Source organism: Anguilla rostrata, chromosome 17 (assembly GCF_018555375.3).
Source record: "Anguilla rostrata isolate EN2019 chromosome 17, ASM1855537v3, whole genome shotgun sequence".
Classification (NCBI taxonomy): domain Eukaryota; kingdom Metazoa; phylum Chordata; class Actinopteri; order Anguilliformes; family Anguillidae; genus Anguilla; species Anguilla rostrata.
Genome location: NC_057949.1, coordinates 3,819,283 through 3,835,985, shown reverse-complemented (window position 1 = coordinate 3,835,985; position 16,703 = coordinate 3,819,283). Strand labels below are relative to the sequence as shown.

Sequence of the window (16,703 nt, the reverse complement as noted above, 5' to 3'; positions counted from 1 at the left end):
TTTTTATTTCTCCGTGTCAGTAAAGCTTGCTGTTAGCATTGTTAGCATTGCCAGCATTGCCATCCCTCTGGTTATTTGTACGATTCTGTTCGCACACAAACTAATCGAGAAATCAAAGTCCACGACTCTTCTCACTCTGTGTGGTTTGATTTTCTTTAATTTCTTTAATGTTATCTTGTAGGCTTGGATTGAACGGTAAGCATTTCCTGAACAGTACTTGCTCGCCATCACAAACTCAACCGGTATGCTCTGAATGTTCTTTATATTCTCCATAAAAGGTCATTTGCATGACAAACTGCATCATTGTGTATTAGGCTTTAAAGTATAAATTTATTTCAGGACGACCTCTATTTTTCTAAAGGGAAATGGCGACATTCTTTAATGTTGAATGCCGTTTTTAATGGGCAAAATGTACCAGGCCTCCATAACAGTATCCAGATCTTAAAAAACGGCGCTCTAAGTATAGAATTCTCTCAGGGCAACGCAATGACTCAACCTGACAATTGCAGCTTAATTTCTTCCCCAGTCAAAAGCCCGATCCATTTTTACCAGAGCTCCTGGGTATTAATTTGGAGGCTTCTTTTTTTCTTTTCTTTTTACGGGGAACGTGGTACGAACAGAGAGCTTTTTTTATTTTTATTTTTTTTACATTCTCTCTCTCGCAAATCCCAATCACTTCTGACTTCGGGACTGCTAATAAATTGAAACTGCTGTTCAAGCAGAGAAGCTGGTCGGGTTTTGTGTTTTTCTCCGTGTGGAGCCGCCTCCGCCGGACCCCCCCCCCCCCGCCCTCGGGGTGAGGCTCCGCCCAGCTGCTGGCTCAGGTGTATGTGTCCAGAGAGGTGCAAGGTCCTCAGAGGGGGCTTCACTCAACGCTGGGGCTGCCCGAGCTCCAGGCTTATTGGAACGCTTCCGCCTTGTCTCACTCTCTCTCTCTCTCTCTCACTCCAGCAGGCTCAGGAAATGGCTGGAAGTGCTCCCTAATGCTCTGCGTCGCCTTTCTGTTTACGCTCAGAGCCGTTTCATTTTCAGCTCCGTGTTTGTAGATTGTGTGTTTGTGTGTGTGTGTGTGTCAGAGTGTGTGCGTGCATGTGCATGTTTGTGAGCGAGTGTGTGTGTGTGTGCGTGCCTGTGTACATGTGTGAGTATGTGCATGCGCATGTGTGTATACGTGCATGTGTGTGTACGTGTGTGTGTACACGTACGTGTGCCTGTGTACGTGCGTGTGTGCACGTGTGTGTGTACGTACGTGTGTGCACGTGTGTGTGTACGTGCGTGTGTGCACGTGTGCATGTGTGCGATTGTGCGCGCTCTCCTTGCTGCCCGCGTGGTCTGCGTGCGCTCATGGCGGCTCTGGCCCGTGTCTTGCAGATACAGAGTGATGGTGGAAGGAGAGCGAGGGAACAGACCCCACATCTACTGCCTGGAGCAGCTGCTGCAGGAAGCGGTGAGCAGCACTACTCTCTCTCTGCGAGGGGAGGGGAGGGGCGGAGCAGCCTGGGCCACTCCGGGCTCTCCCAGACGGATTTATGAAGTTGTTGTCCGTCAAAGGCGATGATTCATCTCGTTCTCTGGAAACAATAAAAAAAAGTGGCTTAAACAGCCCCCCTGTTTCCCCCATGCGTGTTTTATGAAGATAAACACTGCTTACGCACAGCACTCTTGTTTTCCAACGGCTGTCCTTGTCGGTGTTTAATCTGTTTCGCCAGTTTCTCGGCCTCTGACTCCGGGGCGGGGGGCGGGGGGGGGGGGGGCGGTGAGGTAAATTCACACGGTGCTCGTCGCCTCTCTCCGCAGATCGTGGACGTGAAGCCGCCCTCCGTGAAGTATCTCCCAGAAGGCACCAGGATCGCGGCCTACTGGAGTCAGCAGTACCGCTGCCTGTACCCGGGGAGCGTAGTCAGGGGTAACGCCTCCTTATCATTCTGGCTCGCATGACCGCCGGCCTGTTTCATAAACTTTTATTTCCTCATGGAAACATTTCTTATTATTTTTCCCTCCGCACTTCCTCTCGCTGCTTTTCTTTAACCCTCTGGCCGCCGGCGAGTGTTTGGCTCCCGTTCAGCCTCTACAGCCCACGCATTTATACAGAGGAGCGCATTCAGTGCCTGCGGAAGTTCCGGAATGTTCCGCCGGGTGGAAACGGCTGTAATTGTTCAAAAACCACATATTGCAAATTTATAAGAGAAATTTTCAAACTTAAGTTTAGGTAAAGGCGCACTATGATTCTGTTTGACTGTGATTCTGTTTGAGGTCTATTCGTCAGGTGACGCGTGAAATCCTAAACAGGTGCCAACCTGTTCAGGATTAGTTTTTTCGAGAACACGTATGAGCAGTGGCCCTTTGAGTCTGACGGCCCTTCCAGCCGAAAGCGCGGTGACACGGGGCTGAGGGATGATGGGATAGCGGGTACAGCCGCGTTGGCCTTTCCCCACAAACAATTTAAAAAACGGTCCCTGCGTCAAGGAAGGCGAGTCACTGGAAAAGGGTCAAAAAACCTATTAGGCCTTGGCAGCGCATTAATCTGTGAGGCCCACGGAGAGACCGCCTGGGCCGTTCGGTTACCCCTCCGAAAGATCGGCCGTCTTCCCACTGACTGGCTGCCGTTTCTCACGGTACGGGGAAGAGCCCAGCTTCCCAGCGACCGGACGGGAGGGCGGGAGCGCGTTCGTGGCTGTACACGTCGCTATCTGGCCCAGCAAAGGGAACGCGGGGGAAAGATTGTGATTGCGCATGTGTCTCTCTGGGTCCGAATGATGAAGGCTTGTCTGTGAATAAAGGGTCCTGAAGGTTCTGTTTTGAATAGGCTGGGTTTCTCTTTCTTTCTTTCTTTGTGGAGGTCGTCTGCCATCTCGACTCTCTACATTTCACCATAGAGTTTTTTTTTTTGGTCCCCCCAGTGTTTCTGTGGTGGGTTAAGCATAAGATGCTCTTCCACTCTTGTGGATTTGAGTCCATGTCTTGGCATGTTTATATATGGTTGGAAGATTAAATTCACTGTGGTACATGCCAGAAACTACATGCTAAAGCTGAAATTAAAACCGCGATTGAGAAGTTCCTATAAATCGTAACCCGCTCCTTCGCCTCGCGTCCGTCAGGCAACCCCGACGTGGAAGAGGACGACGACCTGATCACCGTGGAGTTTGACGACGGCGACACAGGCCGGATCCCGCTGTCTCACATCAGACTCCTCCCCCCCGACTACAAGATCCAATGTGAGTACCCCATGCAGTGGGCAACAGCGAATGGCAGAAAAGGGGCTGGAACCTACGCACACAAACCCATTTCCTTCAAAGAAATTCATATACTTTTTCTGCAGGTCTCAAGGCAATATAGTTCAGTAAGCTCAGAAAATGCAAGCTGTTTCTTTGGAATCAGTTAGGCAGCTGATTTGCTTTGTTTGCTTTGGCTACCAACACCGGTTTGGAGGTGATTACTGAAAACTGATTTTTTTTTTTTTTTTCAGCCAAGTGCTTTTGATTACAATTTATGTACTTTATCAGTTTGTCATATTTGCCGTGCAGATTCAGTTTATTTCTCGTTAAATGTGGAACTGGCTTCTTTTAAAACAGTGATTGGTTCTGCACAGACGCTATTCTTGTTGACCCGCAGTGGAAGTCTAGCATAGCGTATCTATTAATAGCAGGTTTGGTCAATCCTTTCGAGAGGAAAGCGCAATCAAATTGAAACTTCAGTGCAGGAAAGGGGCTGTAAAGTTCACTCAGAAGGGTTCGCTGGAACCACTTGCTTGCTTCATTATTTTTCCATGTGAACTATTTTAAGTGACAAAATTTGTGACTGGCAGTTTGAAGGTTGCGTTTTTACGCAGTTGTGGCTTTCGTCATTTCTTACAATTTGCTGCTTTTGTAGAACTTTGCTCCTCTACTTGAACCGAGCTCTTGAAAGTGGTTCATTTAAATGAGTTCATCAATGGACAATGTGTCCCTTTCATTTAAGGTAGAATGGAGCTTGCTAGGCTTGGCAATGTTGAGCGTCAGATTTTTCCCAGATAGGTGGCCTGGAGGGGTTTGGGGTGGGGGAAGGGGGGTTTGAAGGGGCTTTCTGAGCCCTGATTGGCTGTTGTTCGGTAGGTGCTGAGCCCTCGCCGGCCCTCCTGGTGCCCAGCACAAAGAGACGGTGCAGGAAATCCAGCAAGGAGGCACTGGAGAGCAAGGAGGCTCTGGAGAGCAAGGAGGTCCCGGAGAGCAAGGAGCCACCGGAGAGCAGGGAGGCCGGCTCCGGGACCACAGAGGAGCTGGCCCCCAAGAGCAGAGGACGGGGACGGAAACCCAAACCCAAGCCTGGTAATTCCCAGAATCTGATTCTTCTGAACTCAAAAGGGCAGCTGTAGACTCCTGGCTTCCTTTACTTGCTCGTTAAGCTGTAATCAGAGAAGGGAAATATCGGGATCGTCTTCAGTGAAGACCGTTTAGCATATGACAGTTTTGCTGTTAAGTGTATCCAATGTGCTGTGAATATATTCAAAAAGAAATATAAACTTTTTTTGGGAATGTTTGAGTTGGAATTTGGTGATTTTTACATTCCTTTCCGCACACTTGAAAAATAAATGGAGTGAGTTGCTTGAATAGGGACGTGGAGTGCAGATTTACAGCAGTTTGACATCAGCCAGTGGTTTAATGTGAAAGCTCCCTGTTTCTTCTCCTTGGCAGATTCTGAGGTGATTCCAGAAGAGCGGGAAAAACCCGAAACGTCTGCCGCCAGCGAGGCCCAGGAGACCCTTCCCCCGTCCGGCGGGTCGGTCCCCCGGGCGGGCAGAAAGCGACAGCAGGGGAACGCGGCCAGCTCCTCCGCCGCCACGCCCGACGAGGCCCAGAAGAAACCGGTGCCGACCAAGGCCGCCGCCAAGGCCAGCCCCCAGCTGCAAACGGCCTACTCCTCCCCCGTCTACGGGAAAGTCCTCTCGGTCAGCCTCTACGCCGAGCCGTCCCTCTCCCTGGGGTCGTTCATGTCCGGCGCGAGCTCCGCCCTGGGGAAGGCCAACCCCCCCAGGAAGGGGAGGAAGGGCGACGGCCCCCGCGAGGCCGGGCCCGGGGCGAAGGCGCAGAGGAAGCCGCCGCCGCAGGCCGAGGTCCTGATCAAGCTGGACCACGAGGGCGTCACGTCCCCCAAGACCAAGAAGACCAAGGCCCTGATGATGATGGAGGACCAGGGCCTCGACAAACGGCAGAGCGCGGCGGTCATGGGCGTGGCCTACACCGCGGTGCCCGCCGGGGAGGCCGCTCACAAGCCGGCCAAGGCCAAAGCTCCGGAGAAGGAGGACCCGAAGGCCGGCGCCGTCTCCACCTACAGCAAGCCGGGCAGGGCCGGGGAGGGCGTGGTCAAGGGTCCCCAGGTTGGTAAGGAGGAGTCGGACAGCAGCAGCAGCGTCGGCTCCGAGTCCGAAGGAGAGGGGGAGGAAGAGGAGCCGATGAAGGAGGAGGAGGAGGAGGAGGAGGCGGCACAGGAGGACGCCGCGTCCGGCACCTCCCGGGCCTCCAGCCCCGTCTCCACCGACTCCTCCAGCTCCTCCACCAACAGCTCATCGGCATCTTCCTCCTCCGGCTCCGGCTCAGCCTCCTCTTCCTCGTCGTCGTCATCATCATCGTCGGCCTCTTCGACCACGACCGACGAGGACTCCCCCTGCAGCTCCGACGAGGAGACGGCGGGCTCGCCTCAGAACTCCTCCTCCTCCTCCTCCTTGTCCACCACCCCCCAGAGCCCCCCGGAAGCTGGTAAGAAGCAGCCCGACCCGCCGGAGGCGCCCGCGTCCGTCCCGACCAAAGGCCAGAGGCGCCAGCAGGCCAAGCTGAAGGAGCAGCAGGGCAAGAGCCCGCCCAAGAGGCGGGAGGGCATCCACCTCCCCACCACCAAGGAGCTGGCCAAGCGCCAGAGGCTGCCCTCGGTGGAGAACAGGCCCAAGATCTCGGCCTTCCTCCCGGCCAGGCAGCTCTGGAAGTGGTTTGGGAAGCCCACCCAGGTGAGCTTTGCTTTTTTTTCCCCCAGATTTTCTTCGTGATTTAACCGTGTTTTCACAGAGGTGAGGGTGAGAGTCGGGCCATGCAAACCACACTGGGTTGTGCTGTCATGCTGTGCTGTCAGTGACTCATGGTCGTGAGCCAATCAGAAGTTCTTCACAGAAAAGCATTATTATGTCCAGTTGCCCCTGTCCTGATTTCCTCTATTATTGCATATTTGTCACACTGAATGGTTTCAGATCTTCAGACAAAGTGTGATATTAGACAAAGGGAAACTGAGTAAACATGAAAGACATTTTAAAAATGATTTCATTTATTGAATTAAAAAATCAAACACCCATATCACCCATGTGAAAAAGTAATTGCCTGCCTGATGGCACCACCTTTAGCAGCAAAAACCAACCAAACGCTTCTTGTAATTTCATATCGAGTTGCTGCAGAGTAATTTTACCTCACTCTTTGTAGAACTGCTTTAGTTCAGACAAATTGGTAGGTTTTCGAGCATTTACTGCTCATTTCAGGTCCTGCCACAGCGCATCTATTGGGTTCAAGTCAGGACTTCAAAAATTTCAGTTTTGTTTCTTCTTCAAATGTGGACTTGCTTTTGTGTTTTGGATCATTGTCTTGCTGCATAACTCAGTTACGTTTCAGCTTCAGCTCACAGATATATATTGTCCTTAAGAATTTTCTGATACAGAGCAGAATTTAGGGTTCCCTCAATAATGGTAAGAACAAGACATCCCCATACCATCACACTGCCACCATGTTTGACTGTTAGTATGACGTTCTTACTGTGAAATGCTGTGTTCACTTTACACCAGACGTAATGGGACCCATGGTGTCCAGAAAGTAGTGCTTTTGACTCATCTGCCCATAGAATGTTATCCCAAAAGGCCTGGGGATCATCTAGGTGCTTTTTTGCGAATGTGAGATGATCATTGATGTTTTTCTTGGTTCACAGTGGTTTCTGCATTGCTACTCTCCCATGAATCCCATATTTGCCCTGTCACTTCCTTATTGTGGAGTCATGAACACAGACCTTAGCTGAGGCTAGAGAGACCTGCAGTTCTTTGGATGTTCTTCTGGGATCTTTTGTGGTTTCCTGGATGAGTTGCAGCTGTGTCCTTGGAGAAGTTTTGGTAGGCCAGCCACTCCTGGGAAGATTCACCACTGTTCCAAGTGTTCTCCATTTGGCGATAATGGCTCTTGTGGTGCCATGGAGTCGCAGAGCCTTAGAAATGGGTTTGTAGCCCTTTCCAGACTGATATATTTCAACAATTATTTTTCTCATCTCTTCTAGAATTTCCTTTGATTGTGGCATAGTGTGCTTGTAGAAACTTTGAAGACTACTGCTGATAAGTTTCAACATGAGTGAGGTTTAGCTTCAAGCAGGTTGGCTGCAATCGAGCCTGGCTACGTTCAATCAGCTGAATCTAATTATCAGTTAAATCTGATTAATTGTTTGATTGAGTAACTAAGGTGGCAGTTGCTTTTTCACACGCGTGATGCGGGTGTTAGATAGCGTCTTTCAGTAAATTAGTTATATAATTTTTTTTTAAAATGTTTGTGTACTCAGTTTCCCAGGTTTCAAAATGTCTAATAATACATTTTGTCGAAAGATATAAAACCACTCATTGTGACAAATATGCAACAGTAGAGGACATCAGGAAGGGGGCAAATATTTTTTCATGGCACTGCATATACACTCATTAGTAGCACATGATGACTCCATTCATTTTTGTGCAGGAGTGAATTGTACGCATGTCCAGAATATCTGTGGATGCAAAGTAAACTCGATGTAAACCGCTGAGGAGAAGTGATACTCGCGCATTGCCTTTGCTTCCTTGCATCCACTTCTGGATGCACAAAGCGTGACTTTGCCATCACTACTCCAGTCAGCTGCTTAGTGTGGTCCAAAATGCATTTCAGTTCAAAGTTACAGCTCAAATCCATGGTAAGGAGCTTTATCCCTGCTGGTGCTGAATTTAGTCTTTTCCCTCCTTTTTCTCCAATTTGGAATTAGCGGTTTTCGCTAGGCTCCTCTGTTACCGCCAAGAAACGTGCACTCGCCACGCGCGTGCCAGGGAGCAGCCGAGCCGCGGACATTTGAGTTTCGTCGACGAACCGTTTTTTTTCCCAAATGTTGCAGAGGCGGGGGATGAAGGGCAAGGCCAAGAAGCTGTTCTACAAGGCCATCGTGCGCGGGAAGGAGATGATCCGCATCGGCGACTGCGCCGTGTTCCTGTCCGCCGGGCGGCCCAACCTGCCCTACATCGGCCACATCCAGAGCATGTGGGAGTCCTGGGGGAGCAACATGGTGGTCCGGGTCAAGTGGTTCTACCACCCGGAGGAAACCAACCCCGGGAAGAAACTGCACGATGGGAAGGTTCGTCACGCTCGCGTTGCGACGCGTTTGCTTTGGCGGGGTGGGGTGGGGGGGTGGGGGGGTGATCTTCGGCAGACTACGCAAGAAGCAGAAACCGCTTTGGTCTTTAAATTTAAATCCTCAAGTTATCGTTTTAGCCTCTTGTTCAGCACCTGACCACTAAATTCCAAACTTATAACCTACATTTCTTGCGTTAAATTGTGGCCTAAAACACTGTAGTTACCGGGCCAGCTGCAAAGCACTGTGTGAGAACTTGTTGGTAAATGTTGTTTTGCAAAATACTGCAAAAATTGTATTCTTTAATCCTTTCTTTTAAAGGATTGAATAGTGCATTCATCTTTGAAAATGATAGACCAGAGGAATTTGGTACAGTTGGGAGTGGTGTGCAATTTCAAAGTTTGTGATACTTGGAATTATGTGGATACGGATGTGGAGGATGTGATTCGCTGTTGCTAAGGGCTCACGTGACCATTCCTCCCGACAGGCCTGGGATCCGAAGTCCGCCAAGGGGCTCCACGCGGCTTTGCAGGCCTCCAATCAGAGGAAAGACTTCATGGAGGTGGGGAAAAGGACCTTAGTTTGATCTAAACTCAAAATGCAATCCCAGTGTGTGAATACAGGTCACTGGGGTGGAGCGTAACAAATGTATTGCTTTTCCTGCAGCGTGCCCTCTACCAGTCGTCCCACATCGACGAGAACGACGTGCAGACCATCTCTCACAAGTGCCTGGTGGTCAGCCTGGAGCAGTACGAACAGATGATCAAGACCAAGAAGTACCAGGACAGCGAGGACCTCTACTACTTAGCCGGAACCTACGAGCCCACCACGGGGATGATCTTCAACACGGACGGTGTTCCCATCATCTGCTGAACTCCCCCCCCCACAACCGCCAACCACCATCATGACCCCCCCCCCCCCTCCCACCCCCTCCAAATCCTGTCTTTGTTGTTCCTCACGGAGAAGAATGAACTCTCGAGAGCAGGGAACGCGCGCTGTGGACAACAAAGAGCGGGATCTGAGAAGTGGAGACGATCCAGAGCGTCTTGGGCGTTTGGGGACGCCAGTGACTTTAACCGTGACCTTCCGAGCTGAGAGAGAGAAAGGTCTAAGGGAGAGGCAGGGTGGTGAAGAGAGGGAGCTGGGCTCACAGCGAGAGGCACCAGCTGCTGGGGCCCGGGAGGGGGTGTTCAATGCCACCCGGGGACCTGTTCTTCCTCAGGGCATCGCACTGAGTAACCAGAGAGTCTAGTCTGAAACGGCGGCCGTGCTTGAAACAAGCAGTTGGAACACGTGCCCTTGTCGGCATGAAGAAGTTCATGCTGGTGACTGCGATGTGGGTCAGTGATCATTCGGTTGTATTGATCTTGTTGCATAACATCGGGGGAAGGATGTGTGGTGAAAGTCGACGGCGGGGTGAAACCTCTCCGAGCTCGCCTGAGCTGCCAAGCCCTCTTGTTTCTCCAGCACCACCAGCAACCCTGAGTCAGAGGAGCCACAGAGCCAGAGCTCCTTAGGCCCCAGGACCCAAAACCCAGCACCTACTCCCTCCTGCACGTCTGCTGCCTGCTCCCCGCTTACCATCACCGGCCGCAGTGTGCAGTGGAATGGAAAATCACGCCCACCAGGAGAAATGACATCACAGTCCGTGTTGCCTGGCAACACGCTGATGGGAAAAGGGGTGGGTGGGGGTGGGGGGGGGACCCGGATGGTACTTTAAAAAGAAAGGATCTCAGGCTGGTGCTGACAGATCGGGCCTTGTCCCGCCTCACGCAAACGGTCAGGTCTGCCACCAGCGATGCTGCCGTCACGACAGGGTCGCGTCGCGTCGCGACGGCCTCCAGGCGATAACGCGAGATATCGGGACGGCGGAGGAGAACCGATAGAAGGATCAAGGATAAAAGACATTTCCCTCTTCCCTCTCCCTGCAGGAAACCCAGCCTTGACACGGGCCTGGCTCGGGTTCGAGCGGGATCTCCCTTACTTTCAACCGTCCGTTTGTTCACACAAAATGCAGCGCGTCCGTTAACAGACTTGGAAAAGTGGACAAAACCAAACTTACCGCAAAAGAACATTTTCTCAACTCCCTGAAAACTGGGAGAAGCAACGGTCCTTTGGAAGACTGGAGTTGCACTGGTGTGGAAGGGACCCCAACGTTTTATGTATATTACATATAAATATATATACACAGTATATGTTTAGACAGTTTTTTGTTTCATGTATTGTATCTATGTAAAATTTTTATTTTTAAAGATAAAAAAAAGCTTTATACAACTGTGAATATAATTGGAGAAAAACAAATCAGGAAACCTGAGACTGAGGACAGAGATTAATCTTGTTGCTGGCTCTTAACTCGACTGCACACTAGGCTTGGTGAGTCATTTGTATTACACAACGGAATACAGGGAAAATTTAGTTCCAGAATAGGTTGCGGTGTTCTGCGGCCGTTGGTTGTCAAACGCTACTGTAAAACAGAGATCGCTAGACACTACCCATCGTTGAATGTTGAAAAGAAGAAATTAGACAATCTGGGGGGCTGCAGTAGATGTGCTCATTTAATACCGTTTGTGTTTGTATTTTTTTTTTTCCCTTTATCAGAATGGAAGTCGCACTAAGTTCTGTCTGATTGGGTATTTGATTCGTAGCGTTGCTGTTCTCAGCTTGTCGCGTTTTCTGAGTGGGAACATGCTACCGTTTTTATAATTCCAGCTAAAATCCTGAATTTTGCCTTGCAAATTCATCTCCCCCGTTAAAAATGCACTTTCGTGAAGCGGTCCAATAATAGTGGTCAAAGAAAAAGAAAAAAAAAACTAAACCCTAAGCTCTGAGAATGGAGGAAATTGGTATTCTAAAACGCCCATGGGAGACCATGTTAAGTGTCATTATTTCTTTAGATTTTTTATTTATCCTTATTGCTAGTTTCACTGTATAATATCGAGCACTTAGATGTTTATCCTAAAATCCCCCCTCCCCCCCCACTACTCATGCCATACATAGTCTATAGCCTTAATCTTAGTCCAAGAGAGCCTTCTCGATATTGAGCAACTGGTCTTTCTTTTCCAATCTTATACATGTGACCCATTGACACGTTGAATGGTAATCCAAAGAGCACCTTTAGTCACTTATCTTTGTGTTGGACCGTGAGGACCTAGATCTTTAATTGCTTTAATGTACGCTGCTTTACTGTCTCTCATTTCCTTCGAGCATGTGCCTAACCCCAACTTCACCACGATGCTGGCCTGATCGTCCGTGGTTAAACACAGGCCAGACGTTAATTTGCATAGATACAAGCAGCGGTCTTTAAGATGCCAGAATAACTATATGGACTTTAAAAAATTGGCTACCTGGAATTTAGAAAATTGCATTAAAATGTCAAATTGCCTTACCGCTAATAACGTATTCAGACTGGCTGGTCGGTTCTCCCGAATGTGATATGATTATAAAATGGCAGAATATTAAATCTATAAGGTAATCCGTCATCTGCCCGAATAAATGCCATCATTTGCGTCAGGTTGGATATAATTTCACGACATGTTTTTAAACCGCATATTCGAATGCCACGTCCTCTAAAGGCGTCCCCTCCAAAAAAATGTTTAGTCATCTCACCCGAGTCGCTTAGTAAGTCCGTCTCGCCCTCGCGCGTGAAAGGCGCCATTTCTGTGGGGTGAAACGCGGCGTGTACCCGAGCGCGTACTTGCGCAGACCGATATGGACTCCATATTTGTTTTTGGCCTCTTCTATTGGTTTTCACGCTATATCCCATTAAAATCTCATTAAAGTGATTTTTTTTTATTGCTACACCACATGGAGGGGAAATGAGGCTTCTTTGGGAGTCTCTGGTGGGATGGTTCTTTCAGTATTTCTGAACCTCTTAATGTGCGGACACCCAAGTATTTATTCGATAAACCTTTTTGTGTCAAATACATTTCTCGTAGAATTGTTGTTCTTTGAGATAACCAACATGTAGGTATTCATTGGGAATAAATGCTGTATTTCTTCAAATATTAAACTTTATATTTTCTTTATGATTAAAATAAAAGATTATATTTTGTCAGAGTGTCTATTGTTTTAGTTATTCTGTTCCCCAGAGAAAATCTATAAATAGAGCCAGAGGTGCCAAAGTATTCCTAACTGCAGTAAAGGTGAAAAAATAAGTTGGAGGCATTGTAACGGCTATTATTATTTTACAATCAGCTGCCTTTCTGTGAAGGATTTAGTCGACCTTTTTTAGGACTCCCAATTTCAGTGCCCCAAAAATGTTTTCTCAGAGCTTGAGGCAATCATCCGATGCACTTTTGACTTTTTACGTTGTCTACTTTAAAAGTGAACAGCAGTGTCACTTAAAAAACCTGCGTATAATCCGCAAGTAGAATAATCAGGCAAGGCCGTACGTACTTTTCTGGGTGGCCTCTGTCAAACTGGGGGCGGGGGGAGTGGATGGTAGCGGGTGATCACCTGATCGTTACCCACATCACCCCCCCCCCCCACTTCGTTCCATTGCTGTTTATTGGTTCGTTTTGGTCACATGCCCGCCCGTCTCACCCCAGGCTCATTGGTCCCGCCTCCTGCCTGTGCGGTCGTGGCTGTGAGCCGGATCCTGGAGGCAAACGATTGGCCGTTGCAGGCCTGTGGGGGCGGGTCTTCAGCATTGCATGTAAAAGCGGCAAAGACCAGCGCTCATCTGCGCCAATGGGCGTCAGTTTCTTTTCTCTGGCTGTCACGGTGACCACTACATTGACACGTTGTGTTTCTATATAAAACACACGCACAAATAAGCAAATTAATGTATCCGTTTTAGGGACTCTTCCTGCATGTTCATTTCAACTCTGATATACTGTAGGAGTTTATTTACGTCCATACAGAGAACTTTGTAACTACTGTTTAATATTAGATGGCCAACCGTCTATAGTTGGGGGGGGGGAGGGACTTGGATTTTCAGAATGTTTAATGTGATTTATTTTTGAATGTTCTTTTTTGTATAACAAATCTTGTCTTTTTTATTTTTCTCGCGTTTTCCTCTTCCTGTGATGTATTCTCCATGCTTAATGTGCAATACTGCTGACTTGCGCTCTCCTTGGGTAGCCGCTAGTTGGGGAACGAAAAATGTTTGTGAATGGAGATGATGAGGAACGTGTTAGGGTCAAAGGTCGGAGGTCGGAGGTTGGAGGCTGGTCCTTCACTGGTCTTTGTTTGTCATTTTTTGATTATTGAAAAGGTCCAGTTAAAAAAATATATCTATATATATATATATCTATATATGTAAGCGATATTAAAAGAAGAAAAAAATTTATTTTGGAATTTTCAAAATATCAAGGTTTTGTAAATGATCCATTTTGAGAGGAGGGTGATAAACTATGAATCTGTTACTTTGTGTATACGTTTAATCATGTAATAAGTATCATTTTAAGACCACAGTGGCGATGATAACGGAACACTAAAGCCCCAAGCGAAAACTGAACATGGCTGTGTGTGACTTGTGTATAAAATTTGCGTAAGTGGAGCTTTTTATTTTTTACTGACACTACCGACCTTCACAAGGTGTTCCTTTTAAAGCTTTTTAGTATCTTGAGATGTTTTTTATAGGTTATTCATCAATAAACCACAATGATCTGAAACCGTTTTTTGCAGTAGGTTTTCTTCTCTCCACATTATGACTGCACCTTGTTCACATGGAAGCTATAAACATCCTTTTCACTGCCTCATGGAAAAGCAACTGCTATGGTTCGGTGAGGAAAATATATGTAACCTGGTTGAACGTGGCAAGACTTTAAAATTAGCTTTGTCTATTAATTTACTATGCTGAGCATTCAGTTCAGTTTGGCTTGGAAGACCTTAAACTTAAAATCAGTTGTTCTGGATGTGCTTTAGTAAAATCTCGTCTTCAGTTCTTTTTGGTATGACTAATACGCCATTCCAAGGTGGTGAAGGTTTTTTTTTTTTTTTTAGGTTGCCAGACTGCTTTTATCACTATAATTATCACCATCTCACTGCGTCCCAGATTAGACCCACTGCGCATTGTCCTCTGCCACATCAGATTTGTATCAGAGATCGGCTGCAAACACAAATCTGCATCGATTCTCTCTCTCTCCCTCTCCCTCCCCCCCTCTCTGCCTCTCTCTCTTTCTCTATCTCTCCCTCCCTCGGCCTCTCCCTGCCTCTCCCCCTCTCTCCGTCTCTCTTTCTCTCCCTCTCTCCGTCTTTCTCTCTGTCTGCCACACACACACACACACATCTGTGGATATTTATATTCAAACAGACATATCCACGATCGTCAATGTGCACAAGTGCCCAGTGTTACTGAACACTCACACAGAGGACAGCCTCAGTCTGTGGGTTTAAGGCACAGCTCTTTTCTCAACACATCATAAATAAGTGCGGTCATATTATTACATTGTTTTTTAATCGTACACATTTGGTAGCATTTGTATCTAGTTACTAAGCCCCTTTTCAAATAGGCTTTAGTATTGTCATCGCCACGTTTGCCATTTACACTGTGTACACCAGGATTGGCCTCCAGCGCAGTTTATTAAGATTTCTTTCTATTTTAACCTTTATTTAAGCAGGCGGATGAACTGAGAACTCTGTTCCGCTCTGCGGTGATGTCCTGGGGAAGAATGCCCCCGACTGTGTGGCCAGTCTAAGATAAGCCAACAATGCAAAGACTTGAAATTGAAACAGAGAAACACTTCCTGATAGAATGTGCCAAATTTGACCAAATTCGCAATAAATTTGACCCCAAAATTAGGCAAAAATGTCCCTAAATTAAATAACACACCTGAGGCAGATGGGCTACCCTTCTTATTAGGGGAACAAACATTGCTGAGGGATGAGTGACCACGCCACGCGCACACTCACACACATACATGTGCGTACTGCATACATACATGCCACCTTACACGCATGCACTCACACACATGCACACACCTAACATCACTTGCTGCCATTTTTGTTATAGGCTTTTTAAAAACTAATCCATAACATTCATATTGTAGACAGTTTTATTTTGTGACCTCTGCTTTGGCAACACAAGTACCTATATTTGTCATGCAAATAAAGCACTTGGAAATTTGATTGGGGATGATGAGGTGTCCAGATATAGAAAGCCAGTTTTGTTTGACCAGGGCACTGGGGTTAACACCTATACTCTGTTTATTAAGAATTAAGCTTTTGCATACACAATGATATGTATGAGCAACTGTCGCTTAATAACATTTTAGCTGCTCTAAACATTGAGAACATTTCACGTTGGCTGTCAAAGAGATCTGACATTTCCCAATTCGTTATGAAAAGACAAGCAGCGTGTTGACAGTCTGTCGCGAGCTCTTGCTTACCATTTCCACCTCGGCACAGGAACAACCGCTTGTAAACGTCAGATAAATATGACAATTTAAGAGGCATAATGATACCTCTTCTGTCACTTTTCATACAGTATCACAGGGCAGGTTTTCATTACTGGGTAAAATGCACAAGGATAAAGTAGATAAAGCTTCTCTTTGCTTGTACGAGCTTTTAGCTGAAACTGTGTGGGCGGCGGCGGGTCGGAGGCAAGAGCCCTGTACAAATTCGGGGAGGGGTTTCAGATAAAAGTCCCAGTTTAGGTTTGTGGCAGTCAGGAGCTCATCCCTACTGCAAGGGGTAGGGGAGAGATCTTTGCCAGTATCCAGTGTTCAATATCCCTTGCAGTTTCCTAGAAATGAATGTTAAGTAAAATACATTTTCTCCTGAGCATATATCCTCCACATTGACAGTAGCACTGCTTTCAAGAGTTCCAATCATTAGCTCAGCGAACAGCTGCTTTATTTGCAGTCTTCAGCAGTCTGTTATTATCTTCAGCGGAAACGTTTGCGCGAAAACTTTAGATGGAATATTCCGGAATCCTTGGGAAAAGTTGAAAACGAGTCGCGTATCTCCTGGGTGAAAGCAGAATATTTTTAAACCGAGCCGGCTTCGCAGCGATTCATACAAACAACAGATATGTTTGAGCAGCCCGCTTTGATGTCACTTTTTTGAAGTACAGAGGCGCCTGCATTCATTACGACAACCGAGTACAATTCTGAGCTTTCATATCAGCGCGTGGCTCCTAATACTGAGACGACGCGGGCACAGAATATCTGAAAAGCTCGGTTTGCTTCCTCTGTTCCCTGCATGAGCTCAGAATCACAGAAGATTGTGTAAAATTCCCCGCATCCGTTAAAACGGCAGTTCACTGAAGCTCCTGCCACACACAACCGGCAGCGTTATTAAAGGCAGAATTACAACAGGAGCAGAACAATCTTTTCAGTTCTAAAAAAAAAAAAGCTTTGTTATTGGAAAAACTATATATCTGTATGTGTGTACGTACACAC

The 16,703-nt window shown here is 47.5% G+C and overlaps 1 protein-coding gene across 10 annotated transcripts in view; it reads left to right on the top strand.

The window, feature by feature from the left end:
* LOC135243503 (trinucleotide repeat-containing gene 18 protein-like) overlaps nucleotides 1-13,973 on the top strand; it is an 86,365-nt gene extending 72,392 nt beyond the window's left edge. For all 10 annotated transcript variants that reach the window (XM_064315381.1, XM_064315388.1, XM_064315386.1 and 7 more), the window contains 8 exons: nucleotides 1,372-1,447; nucleotides 1,798-1,906; nucleotides 3,099-3,215; nucleotides 4,092-4,304; nucleotides 4,671-5,977; nucleotides 8,125-8,361; nucleotides 8,846-8,920; nucleotides 9,025-13,973. In XM_064315381.1, coding sequence (XP_064171451.1) covers nucleotides 1,372-1,447; nucleotides 1,798-1,906; nucleotides 3,099-3,215; nucleotides 4,092-4,304; nucleotides 4,671-5,977; nucleotides 8,125-8,361; nucleotides 8,846-8,920; nucleotides 9,025-9,231 — 2,341 coding nt within the window. In that variant the 3' untranslated portion in view covers nucleotides 9,232-13,973. The remainder of the gene's footprint in view (nucleotides 1-1,371; nucleotides 1,448-1,797; nucleotides 1,907-3,098; nucleotides 3,216-4,091; nucleotides 4,305-4,670; nucleotides 5,978-8,124; nucleotides 8,362-8,845; nucleotides 8,921-9,024) is intronic.
* Nucleotides 13,974-16,703: the final 2,730 nt, after the last annotated feature.